This window comes from Phoca vitulina, unplaced genomic scaffold, assembly GCF_004348235.1.
Source record: "Phoca vitulina isolate PV1807 unplaced genomic scaffold, GSC_HSeal_1.0 scaffold20, whole genome shotgun sequence".
Classification (NCBI taxonomy): Eukaryota; Metazoa; Chordata; class Mammalia; order Carnivora; family Phocidae; genus Phoca; species Phoca vitulina.
In genome coordinates this window covers 18,070,918-18,084,604 of record NW_022589723.1, presented here as the reverse complement: position 1 = coordinate 18,084,604, position 13,687 = coordinate 18,070,918, and the positions used below count along the sequence as shown (strand labels likewise).

Sequence of the window (13,687 nt, the reverse complement as noted above, 5' to 3'; positions counted from 1 at the left end):
GTTCTCATCCCTGTTACAGTTGGCTGCCAAAACCCTGGTGACTCAAGCTAAAACTACCAAGAATAGTGGGAGGGCAACAGGGAAAACCAAAACAGCATTTCAACATGAGTTTTCAAATTCACACAAAAGTAGACTTCATGAAAAATAATACTATGTTAAGTACTGAGTTTTTGAGACTGATATTAGCTCTTTATAGTAGGAGTTCCTGAGGTTTTACAGATATAAAATGTGTACTTTCTTCAGCACTTAAATGGGTCTACCTAAATTAAATAGGGTACCCATTTCAGATTTAAATGGATCAAGACTGACTTCCCTGGAACAGAGAAAATCATTATCAGAATCTATTATGTTTGAGTTTTTTCTTCATTGAAGTTAAACCCCTTTCTTCTTTTCCTAAATGTTCTTGACATTCCAGTAAAGTTTGTTTCCATTGAAATTAAAGAGGGTTGGGAAACTCTAGCCGAGTAAAGGTCAGGGCCGTGGCACCGACCCCTTCATGAGGCAGTTAGCTCTGCTTTGCCCTATGACAACAAACCCCCCTCCTCCATCTGCCCTCATACATGCGTGTTAGTGGTCACATGAACAAAAGCAGAAGTACTTTGGGTGGATGCCCGCAGTTCTGTTAGTAGATAAACAGTTCAAAGTTCATGTCCACCCTGTGGTTGGTCTGTAGCCTCATCCTTATTTAACAAGAGATGACTAACTTGTTAACTTAGACTACTGTACTTGGAAGAAGCACTGGTCTGGAGTTATTTTGGGTAAATCTTACAATTCCTTTGAAATTTGGTTAAGATGATAATACCTGCCTTGTCTACTTCACAATGCCATTGTCTCAACTTATATTTATGCACAAAGAATTATGGCCACAAGGCCCGTAACTAAACTAGTAAGATAGCTTGTAACTTTTACATGAAGAGGACACCCACGTAGAGATTTTTATTTTTATAGATTTGTCCTACAACATATACTGTTAGCCTTTGAAAGTCACAACCCAAAAAGTGCTCTTCATAATCATTTTCTTAAAACAGTTTCATATTTCTTCATTTAGTAAATGTTAATTGAGCAGCTCTATGAGCCAGGTGCTATTTTAGGTGCTGTTGATAAAAGATGAACAAGTTAGTAACAGGCCTGCTCTCATGGCCTCTTGAAAGTTAGAGTCTAGTAGAGAATGCAGATAGTCACTAACAAAATGTGATAACTGTATTTCTTAGTCATGGTAGGGTGCCATGAAAGCTAGCAGTTGGACACCCAGTGCTTGTCGTTTTGTGACAGTCAGAGGTGATTTAGGGAAGGCTTTTTTTTTTTTTTTTACGATTTTTATTTATTTGAGAGAGAGAGAATGAGTGGGGGAGGGACAGAGGGAGAAGCAGAAGGAGACTCCGCACTGAGCAGGGAGCCCCATGTGGGGCTTGATCCCAGGGGGGAGCCCTGGGATCATGACCTGAGCTGAAGGCAGACACTGAACCGACTGAGCCACCCAGACAGCCCTTAGGGAAGGCTTCTTAAAGAATGTTAAATTTATGTTGAAACTTTAAGACTGAGCCATGTGTTCCATATGGAGGGAACTATGTCTTGAAAGGCTCAGAGGGAAGAGAGCATGGCACATTCTAGGAACTGAATGAAGTTTAGGATGACTATAATATTGAGTAACAGCAGGAAATGAAAAATGGAGAAGGAAGCAAGGGTAAGAGCCTATAGGGTCTTGGAAGCTAAAGACCATTGAAGAGGTCTTTGAACTCTATCTTGAGAGCATCGGAGACCATGTAAGGGTTTTAAGAAATCTGCAAAATGGACTGAAGAAGGGAGCAAAACTTAAAGCACCTATTACAATGAGAAGCGATAGTAGCCAGAATTAATAAGGTAGTGAGATCGAAAGAGGACAAAGTCAAGAGAAATTTAGAGGCATAATTAATGGAACATGGTAATAGTGTCAGTATAGGGAGAGAAGGAAGTGGAGTCCAGGATTTCTCCCTTAGGTAACTGGGTGGGTAGGGAGTGATACCATTCACAAGTTTAAAGAAGAAGATGATGAATTCGATGAAGTACCTGTAGGACCAACAGGAAGAGAGTGAAATAAGCAGTTGAATAAATGTCTCCTTATGTCCAGGAAACAGACCTAGCTAGAGACAGAAATTTGGAAGCGTCATTAGCGTACTCGATGAGTAAGAACATAGAGGGAGAAGAGAAAACTCAGGACAGAACTGTGAGCAAGAGGTTTCTACAATTAGGTGCACTTATCTAATTCACCAATTGTGAGGTAAATTAGGACAGGGAAGATGAGCAACATAGGGAAATTTTGTTTGGGGTCAGTATTAAATCGTTTTTCAGGTTAGCAGGACTGTCAGTGAGAGTACACATACTGTCTTACAGGATTAAGTATGTTTCTTGTTATTTTCATGACCAGCATTTTTACTTATAAAATTTTCCTTCCCCTTTAATACAGCTTATAAAGCATTTTATTTATTTTTTATTTATTTTTTTTTTTTGAGTAGGCCCATGACCAGCACAGAGCCCAATGTGGAGCTTGAACTCAGGACTCTGAGATCAAGACCTGAACGAAGATCAAGAGTCAGAGGCTTAACCAACTGACCCTCCCAGGCACCCCAGCAGTGTGTGCTTATTGGGGCGCCTGGGTAACTCAGTTGGTTAGGCTTCGGACTGTTGATTTCTGTGCAGGTTGTGATCTCGGGGTCATGAGATCCAGCCCCCCTGTTGGGCTCCGTGCTGGGCGCAGAGCCTGCTTGAGATTTTTTCCTCTCCCTTTGCCCCTCTCCCACTGCACGCGCATTCTCTCTTAAAGAAAAAAAAAAAAAGGGCGCCTGGGTGGCTCAGTCATTAAGCATCTGCCTTCAGCTCAGGTCATGATCCCAGGGTCCTGGGATCGAGCCCCACATCGGGCTCCCTGCTCCGCAGGAGGCCTGCTTCTCCCTCTCCCACTCCCCCTGCTTGTGTTCCCTCTGTCTCTGTGTCTGTCTGTCAAATAAATAAATAAAATCTTTAAAAAAAGAAAAAAAAAGTGTTTACTACAGAAGATTTTGAAAATGTAGAAAAATAGAAGAAAATTAAGTCCACCTATAATTCCACCATCTAGAGGTAGCCACTCTTAGGATTTAATCACTTAAATACCCTTCTGGGCCTTCCTAGGTAAATGATACCATACTCTCAAGAGTTCTCTCTTTTGCTTTCTCACTGCATGTTTGTGTTATTTCATTTTTAAATTTCTTGTAAAAAGTCATTTTAATGGCTGTGCAGTATTCTCATACACATGTGCTGTATTTTACCATTTCCTTTGACCCAGTAATTTCTCTTCAGGGGATTGTCCAGAAAGTGATTAAAAATTTGGGCAAAATTAATGTGAAAAGATGTTCATTAAAGTACTTCTGATTATCTTTGATTTATTTTAATGTCTCATAGGTTAACATTTTTAGTGGCAGTTAATGAACTAAAATTTTTACATATGCCCTAACCCTGTTTTTACTTTATTTTCCTTTTTGTGTTTTAATTAAAAAGTAATGCATATTTACATTCTTTAAACAAGTAATACAAAAGTGCCTAAAGTAAACATAGAAAGTCCTTTTCAAACTATTCCACATGTCCCCGCCTCCCTTTAGGGGCAACTACTTTTTTTTTTTTTTAAGATTTTATTTATTTATTTGACAGAGAGAGAGAGACAGTGAGAGCAGGAACACAAGCAAGGGGAGTGGGAGAGGGAGAGGGAGAGGCAGGCCTTCCGCAGAGCAGGGAGCCTGATGCGGGGCTTGATTCCAGGACCCTGGGATCATGACCTGAGCCAAAGGCAGACGCTTAACCAACTGAGCCACCCAGACACCCCAAGGGGTAACTACTTTGAACAGTTTGTGTGGAGATCTTTTTATGCCAACTCGCACTATAAAAATATTTAAAGATGTTGTAGACGTAAATGTAGTAACATTGTGTTTCTTTGGAAATATCCAAAGCTCATTTTCTCTCTTGTTTATCATAGTACCTTTCCTCCTTTCTCTCTATGATGTTTATTGAGGAGAAAGAGGATGATATAACTAAGGAAGGAATTCATCTAAGGGATGCATTTATATTCCCAATGAACAAATGCTGCCCTGGACCATCCAAGTTTCGTTCTTAAAAATCATCATCTTGAGGGGCGCCTGAGTGGCTCAGTCAGTTAAGCATCGGACTCCTGGTTTCTGCTCATGTCATGATCTTTTTTTTTTTGAGAGAATGAGATAGAGAGAGCATGAGAGGGGGGAGGGTCAGAGGGAGAAGCAGGCTCCCTGTTCAGCAGGGAGCCCGATGCGGGACTCGATCCTGGGACTCCAGGATCATGACCTGAGCCGAAGGCAGTCGCTTAACCAACTGAGCCACCCAGGCGCCCCTGCTCATGTCATGATCTTACGTTGTGAGATTGAGCCCCGCATCGGGCTCCACACTTAGCACGGATTCTGCTTCAGATTCAGATTCTCTCCCTCTCTCTCTCTCTCTCTCTCTCCCTCTCTCTCTCCCTCCCCCTCCCTCCCTCCCTCCCTCCCTCCCCCCCATACCTCCTCCTGCACTCTACCTATAAAGGGGAAGATCATTGCAGCTGGGCACAAAGCAGTGGTAAATAGCCCCAGCGGGGCAGACTCCAGGGCCTTAACAACATGACATAGAAGCTAAATAAGGCAATTGATGGTAGGAAAATCTATTTTAAAATATCAAAAAAGTTAAGACAACTTTGGTTATACACTTATCACTTTTGTAGTGTGGTCTCATAGTTTTATCAGGTAAAGACATTCAGAATATAAAATAGCACATAATAATAAAAAGTGTGGAGTCTGGTGCCAGACTGCCTAAGTTTGATCTCTGGTTTTGTTAATTATTAGCCACATGACCTTAGGCAAGTTACTTAGCTTCTTGGTGCCTCAGTTTCCTTCAGTGTAAAAAGGAATAATAATCATCCTACTTCAGAGGGTTGTTGTAAAATATGCAAATTGCCTAAAATAGTGCCTGGCACATCATAAACACTGCATTTGCTATTATTATTTATAGGAATCGGGTTTTTTTGTTTTGGTTTCTTGGCTTGGTTGTTATTTTTCAGTTCATTAACTAGATTTCCATTTTCCCAGTTTGAATGTTAAAACTTCAGGTCTTTGTTAAATCTGGTTCTTTTAACTTACTTGCAAAAAGATTTGATAGCCATCACAAGCCTCAGAGGAAAAAAAATGCAGCCATTTTCCCACTGTGCACTAGATTTTAAAATATGAAGAATAGACACATGCTGAAATTTTAGTCAAGCTAGTTGCAGAATATTATAAACTGCTGCCAGGAGAGAGTTTTTTTTTTTAGAAAACTAGCATTTTTGAAAGTTATAGAATGTAATGCCTTCACAGAATTACTTCCCTGTTACTGTGAAAAAGGAAATCTCATTGCTTTTGTGCAACCTTTAAAGTCAAAAATTTAACTTAGCTTGAATGTTGCCATTTGTGGGGGACAGTACATTAGAGGCTTTGGAATCCGTTCTGGCAAGTCACTTAGTCTGTGAAGACTCTGTCTCCTCATCCATAAAACGAGGTTGTATCTACAGGCAGGTAGAGAATCTATAATTCATAGTGGTGGGTTACCCCAGGGCTTGGTAGGGCAGGTGGATGAGATCAGGTAAGGCTAGGCTGAGGCTTTGAAAAATATAACTTGGAACCTCAAGAAGTGTAGTAAAGCAGAGGGAGACTAGGTATCAACCCAGTGTAAGGTCGGCCTGTGGGTCAGCCCTGAAGCCAGCCCTCAGGCCATTCCCAGCTCATCTCTCTGGCCAGCGGTGTCATAACCTTTTCCCTCCTCTCCCCTGCCTCCATTATGTTCATAGCATTGCCAGCCTGTTTCCAGAATGTGCCTTATATTATTCCCAACTCAAAATCTTCTTTCTCCAAGCTGATATCCAAGAGTTCTCCAGTTGAAATTAGGTGCACCTTTCCCCATATTTTTTGTGGACTTTGTACTTTAAATACTTAACATCTGCCTTGTAGGATAGACATTTACGTATGCCTCCCTCATTAAGTTATTATCTTCTAGGTATTAGGAACCTGCAGTGCCGATAACAGTGCTTTATGTACTATAAATTCTCAGTTAATGTTATGGAAATCTTTCATGCAAAGCAATGTTCGGTCCTTAATCCACTGACCTTTAGTCACTTTTGTGTCTATGTATATAAGCTTGTGTTTTAGCAGCCCTCATAGAATTACCAAAATGATATAAGGTTTGTAAAAGTGAGGCACTTTTAAAGCATCAAACTAGACTTGTGTCTCTACAGTTTTTATATATAATCATTTTTTTTGCAAGTGCCAAAAGTTTTTGCTACTATTTGACATAATCAAATATAAAACAGGTAATATAAAATGAAGCTAGAATCTAAGGTGATGGCATACTAGTTTATGCTTCTAATCATTTGGTTCACTCCAATGCCTGGTAGTAGAGTGACTGCAAGAATAGTGGTGGTAAAAAGCAGGCCTTTGCACTAGACACCTTTTAAATGTCATGGTTAGCCCTGACAGCCTTTTTATGCTTTTTTCAAAGGGGAAATTATACCCCATTTGTTGCTGAAACTTAGAGACTTCGTGGAAGTACTTTAGTATTTTATTTAGAGTCTTTCAGCCCTTTCCATGAATTTCTCTGATCAAAAGAAATAACGTTTCTGTAGGATTTCACTAAAATAATACTAATTTGGAAATCTTAATTGTATAGTCTATAATTCAAACCTACTTACACTATTACTTGCTATCAACTTTTTTTCTTGAATGCTTCAAGAGCTTTTGTATTCAGTTCCATTTGATTCTACCCAAAGTCTTAAGTTCTGATACTGTAGAATAAATAAAGATGTTTCTTCTCCAGAGAGAAAAATCAAGCAGTGGCCTAATTACTTTGGCATAAAGAACAACTAAGAGACATCATCATTTTAGGGGATTTTTTTGTTTGTTTCTTTTTTTTTTTTTTTTTAAAGATTTTATTTATTCATTTGAGAGAGAATGAGATAGAGAGAGCATGAGAGGGGGGAGGGTCAGAGGGAGAAGCAGACTCCCTGCCGAGCAGGGAGCCCGATGCGGGACTCGATCCCGGGACTCCAGGATCATGACCTGAGCCGAAGGCAGTCGCTTAACCAACTGAGCCACCCAGGCGCCCTTTTTGTTTGTTTCTAATACTAAATCAGTGAAGTTAGATTTATGCAGCAACCTCCAATGGGCTATTTTACTCAGGATAGGAAGTAAGTGTTCAGTTTGTTGATATCCAGTAAACAGTGGGTTTGTCTCTGTTAAATGTCACTAGTGCTTCTAATTATTTTTAGAAGTCACAAGTGTAACTGACAAGTCAGAATACAGAGATACTTAGAACAACGCTGCTTTAGTATCAACAACTCTCCAGTTACTCCCCTTTAATGGGAGTTTTAATAGAGTGTTTCTGGAGATTGGTTTAATTATAAATAAGCAGAACTATCAGTAAATGCCAGGCATGCCGACCCAATATCAGAGGACATCTTTCCAAACTGGCTTTCTTATTTACAAATATTACAAAAACCTATACCAATTTCGCCAGTTAATTTTATTATCTATATTAATTTTTATGTTTTTAAAAACCTATTTCAAGGTTGCTCTTCATGTTTCTATATTGCTTTTATTGAAAAGTCGGTAAAGAAAAGTAAATACAGAGTATAGGTCTTTACTTCTTAATAAATGGATTTTGAAAGTTTTTGTTTTTTAAACAAATACATTTATATATATAGTTAGGGATTAGATTATAGTGCCAATGAGGTACCTGAGGATTAGGAAAGAGGCATGTGATAACTTAGGGAATATAGGCTGTGAATTCAGTAGGGTACAGTTGCCAGGGGAAGCAGGTCTTGGGGAAGGAAGAGGCTTTCCCCACCATCCATTCTGCTGAGGCTGCCTCCGTTCTCTCTCCCCACAGCTCCAACTTCTCACCCCCAGGACTTCTAAATTGCTAGAAGAAAAGGGACCTAAATAGATCTTACATGCTTCTCCTTGCTCTCCCTCATTTAAATGGTGACTAAAATCAACTCTTCAACAACGTCATCATATGTTTCGTGTGGTGAAGTGTGTGATAAATGTGTTACCTGTCTCAACTGGGCTTTTGTTTTCCCCCCTTGAAGTGCTACAAATATGTAACTCTCTTAATCTAGGGGATATCTTTGGCAAATACAGGACCTCAAAACTGATTTTGGGGAGACTTGAGATGACTCATAGAGTACTGGCATGGTTGGGCTTTATAAGCTGTCTCCATTTCTTGAGACTTGTCAGCTGAAAGCCTAGCTCATGTGGTGGTGGTCTTCTTGTCTGGCAGGGTCAGAGACCCCATTTGGGAGTGATCCCACTGTTTCCTTTCCAAAACACACTAAAGCTTTTAGAATCACTTAACAAAAATAGGAACATTTATCTTGCTGGTCTTTCTTCTAATTCTTGATAAAGAAGGGAATATGTGCATCACAGTACTGAAAATCACTAATCTAAAAATCTTTGACAATCTTCACAAAGACAATGGGTGCTTTTTTCTATTTCTAAGTAATTTCATGTGAAGAACACAGTGAAAACATGTAAGCAGTTTCTTTTTCCTTCAGTCCCAAATATGAAAAAAATAGCGTTGGTGGTATAGTGGTGAGCATAGCTGCCTTCCAAATATGAAAAAAATACATAGGACTATGGATGAGCAGAGCTGAAGTGACCGTTTGAGAAAAGTTTAACTGGTAATTCCTCTAGAGTAGTCTATAGCAAATGTATTCTTGATTTTATTTTCAGAGAATCATTTGACCTTTAAGTACCTTCAGTTTATTTGGTTTTGGTAGAAATGTTTGTTATACAGTATTTCCAAAATTTCATGTATCATTCTTAGATTATTTTACAGTTAGTTCAAGGTGTCAACCAGGTTACACTGTCCCCAAAGTAGCAGGTATTTTCACAGTGACTTGTGGGGTCATTTTTAATTTTTTCACCTTTAGCAGTGAACACTGCCTGGAATCGCATCCTGGAATAAGCATCAGGAATATCTTCCTTTGGTGGTAGAGTTTCCACTACCGTGAAGGCCAGTTCATATTGGGAAATGGATATAGTGGAAGATTCAGAGAAAGCATTTATCAGATTGGCCCAGACGTGGGGCTCAATCCCAGGACCCCGGCTGGGATCATGACCTGAGCCAAAGGCAGACACTTAACCCACTCAGCCACCCAGGCGCCCCCTGTCTTTTTGAAAAAGTGGGAATCCTTTGGCCAAAGTAGTGAATATTGAGGGCAAGTTGAAATTTTGCATTTCCTGACATTTTTTATTTATGCCTAGGTGATGGACCATCTGGACTACGCAACAAATGAAGAAAACCCTGTGACTGCTGGTGAACAGATTGTCCAACAATAATATTGAGTAGACCTGCAATAATGTGTCAGTTGATTTTCTACAAATAGAGTTTGACTTTTTAAATTGACTTTTGAATTGACAATCTTAACGAATCTTCAGTGATATGCTTGCAAATACATATTTTTAAGAGCTGGTACTGACAATTACATCAAATAATTGAAACACATTTGCTTTTAACTATGTTAAAGTTGTGCCTTCACATTAAATAAAGCATATGGTCTGTGTAATTTTGAAAATCTATTATATACAGTATATTTTTCTAAAGAACTGTCTTGACCCACCCCTGTGCTTTCTTACTGAAATGTTTCTTACAACTCCTAGTAATAGACAAAAGCATTTCTGTCAAAGTGAGTTTTTGAACAGCTTTTACTGTCAAGAATTATGCAAATTTTATGCTCTGTAGAAATAACTGCTTAAGACCATGTTAGAAGGCAGTTCAACGATGAAATTTTGGACCTTTTCACCGCAGAGGTTAGAAAAATATAATTTGGGAATATACATAAATGCATATTTTTGTAGCATAAGTTTTTTTAAAAGCCCCAATCTTTTTTAAACTTGAAAATCTAAATTACTTTAGTCTGCATATGTATTATATTAAAATATTTTTTCAGATATAAAGGAACAATATATAGAACTAGTCATTAAAAGGACACAGCAACTGAAATCCACAGTTTTCAGTGGTCTGTTTTCCTTGAAGAGGTAGCTTAAATTTCTACACTCTAACATTCAGTTTCACCATTTCTTATCTCTGAAGTTTGGTTCTGTTGATGTTAAGGCTTGAAATTTTGTAAAAACTATTTTTTTTATCAACTTCTGTGTTAACACATTTGGCTCATTGTGTGAGTACAGCATCCCTAACAGTCTCTCACCCCCTCAACTGCCACCTTTTTTTTTTCCCTAATTCCTGCTCCTTTCCCCATAGGAAACCAATGTTAATCTTTTAATATTTTGATGGAGGATGGTTTAATATACAAAGTGTGCTTCAGAGGAAAGAATTGGAGACAAAACAGGAAACTGGGTTAGTCTTAATTTACTGACAATACGAGAATTTGAGTAAATTATCTTAGCCCAAAACCCTTGTATCTCAATTTTCGTATCTGCAAAATGAATAAGTTAGACCAATTAATCACTCTGGTACTTTCCAACTTGAAAAATATCTTTTTCAAAAAAAAAAAAAAAGAAAGAAAAATATCTTTTTCATTCTTTGCTGAATCTCAGTGTGGCCTTGAACATTATCCTGGGAGTCAGAGGTCGAAGTATCTTTCTACTGTCTTTTATTTTAAGAAATTCCCAAATGATGAGTGATTGCAACAACAGCAGGATTTTGCATTTCTCTCTAAGTAATGTACAAGATTGTGAACAAGTCTGTGATCTTTCATTCAAGGCCATTTCAACTGATTAAAATATAAAGCTAATGCCTTTTAAAAATGGATCAGATCTTTGATGTTTGCAGTAAATTTAATATTTGAGGGAATTAGATGCTTTTGTTTAAATTTTGCTAACTAAATTGTAGATAGAGAAGCTCCCTGACAGTCAGCCTCTCTTTCCACTTAGTATACTTATGGGTCCTTTGGTTTATGGCAAAATGACTCGTAAGTATCTGTCAAGTAAGAGTTAATTTTGCCTCCATAATATCAAGTTTGAATTTTTTCCAGAGAATCTAATTTATTTGGCAGACATTGATAGAACAGATTAAGTGCCATTTTAAAGCTCCAACTATATTTTCATTTATAATATCAATAAAATGTTTGCCAAAATGTAGCTTTTTTAGTAAAATTATCTGTACTCATCCCAACTTTATGATATTTAAAAGCCTCAACCACATTTTAAGAAGAACATTAAAGAAAATTTTACATCTAGAAATCTGAAATCTTAGTTCTTTGATACAAATTCTACTTTATCCAACCATAAGTTATCAGAGGTAAATCTTTGTTCTAGTTTGCTATTAAGATCTTATCGATTAAATGAAAATAAGAAACAAAAAGTGAAATTCCACAAATTTCTCCATTCTCAATATCAACTGTATTTGTATTCAAAGAATGCTTCTAGCAACCTAGTTGAAAATATTTTGAGAAATTACAGTAAAGTGCAGAAATATCTTATTTTGGAAATCAAAATGAACGGAAGATGAGGGAGATGAAAGCTTGGCTTTAAAAGGCTGTGTCATTTCTTTCCCTGTCATCCTCCCACCACCTATAACTTGAAGGGGAAGAGAGTTGTTTTCTTCCTAAATATGTCTTTAAAACAGTGGGATATATAGTATTATTACTTACTGCAAAAAGATAATAATTTATTACTTTTTAGAAAAGTGTGAACATTGTGTAGCTTATCAAACAAAGAACTAAATATCTCAAATTGTAATGTAGGTGATTTTTTACTTCAGTTTAGGTCAGCAAAGATAAATAAGAGGTTTGTGGTGAAAGACCTTTATATTCTAATACACTATATTTTCTTCTAGCTTGTAGATTTTTAGATTAGCAATACCTTAGTAGACTTGGTGATTTACTTTTGAAGGGAGAGAATTTTAACCCATCCGCTGTTGGCATTTATAGATTTTAGTTTCATGTCCATAGAGGTTTTGGTGAAATGGTACATTTAAAGTAAATACAAAGGAGATTTCCAGTGTTTCTTTGCTCTTTCAATTTCTTCCGTAGGTATAAGCAAACATTATTTCTACGTTTGACTAAAAAATATTTGAACTGATTTTATTTAAGCTTGGTTTCTAGAAGTTCAACCTGATGATCTCAGCCAATGAGATTTCAAAAACAGGAATTGCATTTCAGACCAGTGGAATGCACTAGTTTGAAAGGGTTTATGTTTTCCCATTAATGAGGAAAAAAGTTGAATGATGCCAAATAACCAATTCTGCAGTTTAAAATTTTTATTTTCAGTGCTCTCTTTACCTCAGAGGACAATTCTAAATGGGGGTGGGGGGGATAATATAAATAAAATCAAGATACTGAATTTATATTCAGTATATTCACTTTTTGCTTCCTGGAAGAAAGATACTCTGTAAATTCAAGTGACCCGAATCAAATTACTCAACCTTTTAGAATTGGAGAGAAATTGTGTAGTACGCATGATTTGGGTTACTGAAATTTTAGAGTAAACAAAATGATTGATAGAGTTAAATATACAGGCCATATTATAGTGAACACCATATATGTAAATTTCCTTGTTTAATGTTGCCATATTTAAGGACAGCTTTGCATCTATGAAAATATTCATTGGCAGGAAAATCATTTTTAAATTACATTTTAGAACAGTCCTGTATTATTGGCAATTGAGGCAACTAAGAGAAAAAAGAATATTTAATGTCATCGTATGTTTCTTTGATTAGGTATAAAAAATATTGTAAACTTCTATTCCTTTGGAATACGGATTTTTTTAATATCTAAAGTTTATCTGGTTAGCCTGCAGAATTTCCCAGTAGGACAAATCAGTGTAAAGTTTTTGCCTATTTTATACCTGTTGTATTTTGTTCAAATGAGAACCTTTTTAAAAATACATATGATTGAATTTTTACTTCTTAGAAGACAGTTTGTGGAATTTTTTTTTTAACACTTTGATATGTGAGTTGGTATAAATTAATAGTTTTATAACACTACTAGGCTTTATTTTTTTTATGGAACATGATTTGAAATTTAAAATTTTTTTGGTGTTAATTTAGCAGTGCTTTAAAACTTCATTATGTGCCAATACTGATAAGAAAAACAATTTTTTTAATGTATTGAATTCACTATGGTATTCAATAAATTATATTTTAAAATAAAATTTGAATTTGTTTTATTTTTAATGGTGAAAAATAACTGAAAATTTAAAGTATACTAGATTATGTTCACATAAAGTATAAATGGTAATAATCTTCAGGAAATTGTGTAGTTATTTAAGTCTGACAAATTATCCATAAAACCTAGATTCCATAAGTGTCATTTACTGGAAATTTATACTGATACATAATACCCCTTCATAAGTATTTATTGAATTAATGTATGTGTGGACTTTTTTTTTAAACCAAGAAATGTTACCTGTTAAAATGAACATTCCTGGCATTTGCACCTTTGCTGATGTTCTCACAAATTACTAAGATCCCTGCTGCCATTGTACTGCCCTTTTAACAAGCTTTACAGCTCATTTTTCTCATGCTAAAATGTGAGACCCAGTGTATCAGACTCACCTGGAACCCTTGTTGAACTCCAGATCGCTGGCTCCAGTCCCAGATTTTCTAATTCAAGTCTGGGGTTGAATCCAACCAAAAATTTCCATTTCTAACAAGTTCCCAGGTGACATTGGTACTGCTGGCCTGG

The 13,687-nt window shown here is 36.9% G+C and overlaps 1 protein-coding gene across 1 annotated transcript in view; it reads left to right on the top strand.

Moving 5' to 3' along the window:
- Window positions 1-9,607, top strand: part of SPPL2A (signal peptide peptidase like 2A) — a 49,752-nt gene extending 40,145 nt beyond the window's left edge. Inside the window, exon 15 of the mRNA XM_032417196.1 lies at window positions 9,306-9,607. Coding sequence (XP_032273087.1) covers window positions 9,306-9,380 — 75 coding nt within the window. The 3' untranslated portion in view covers window positions 9,381-9,607. The remainder of the gene's footprint in view (window positions 1-9,305) is intronic.
- The last annotated feature ends 4,080 nt before the right edge of the window (window positions 9,608-13,687 follow it).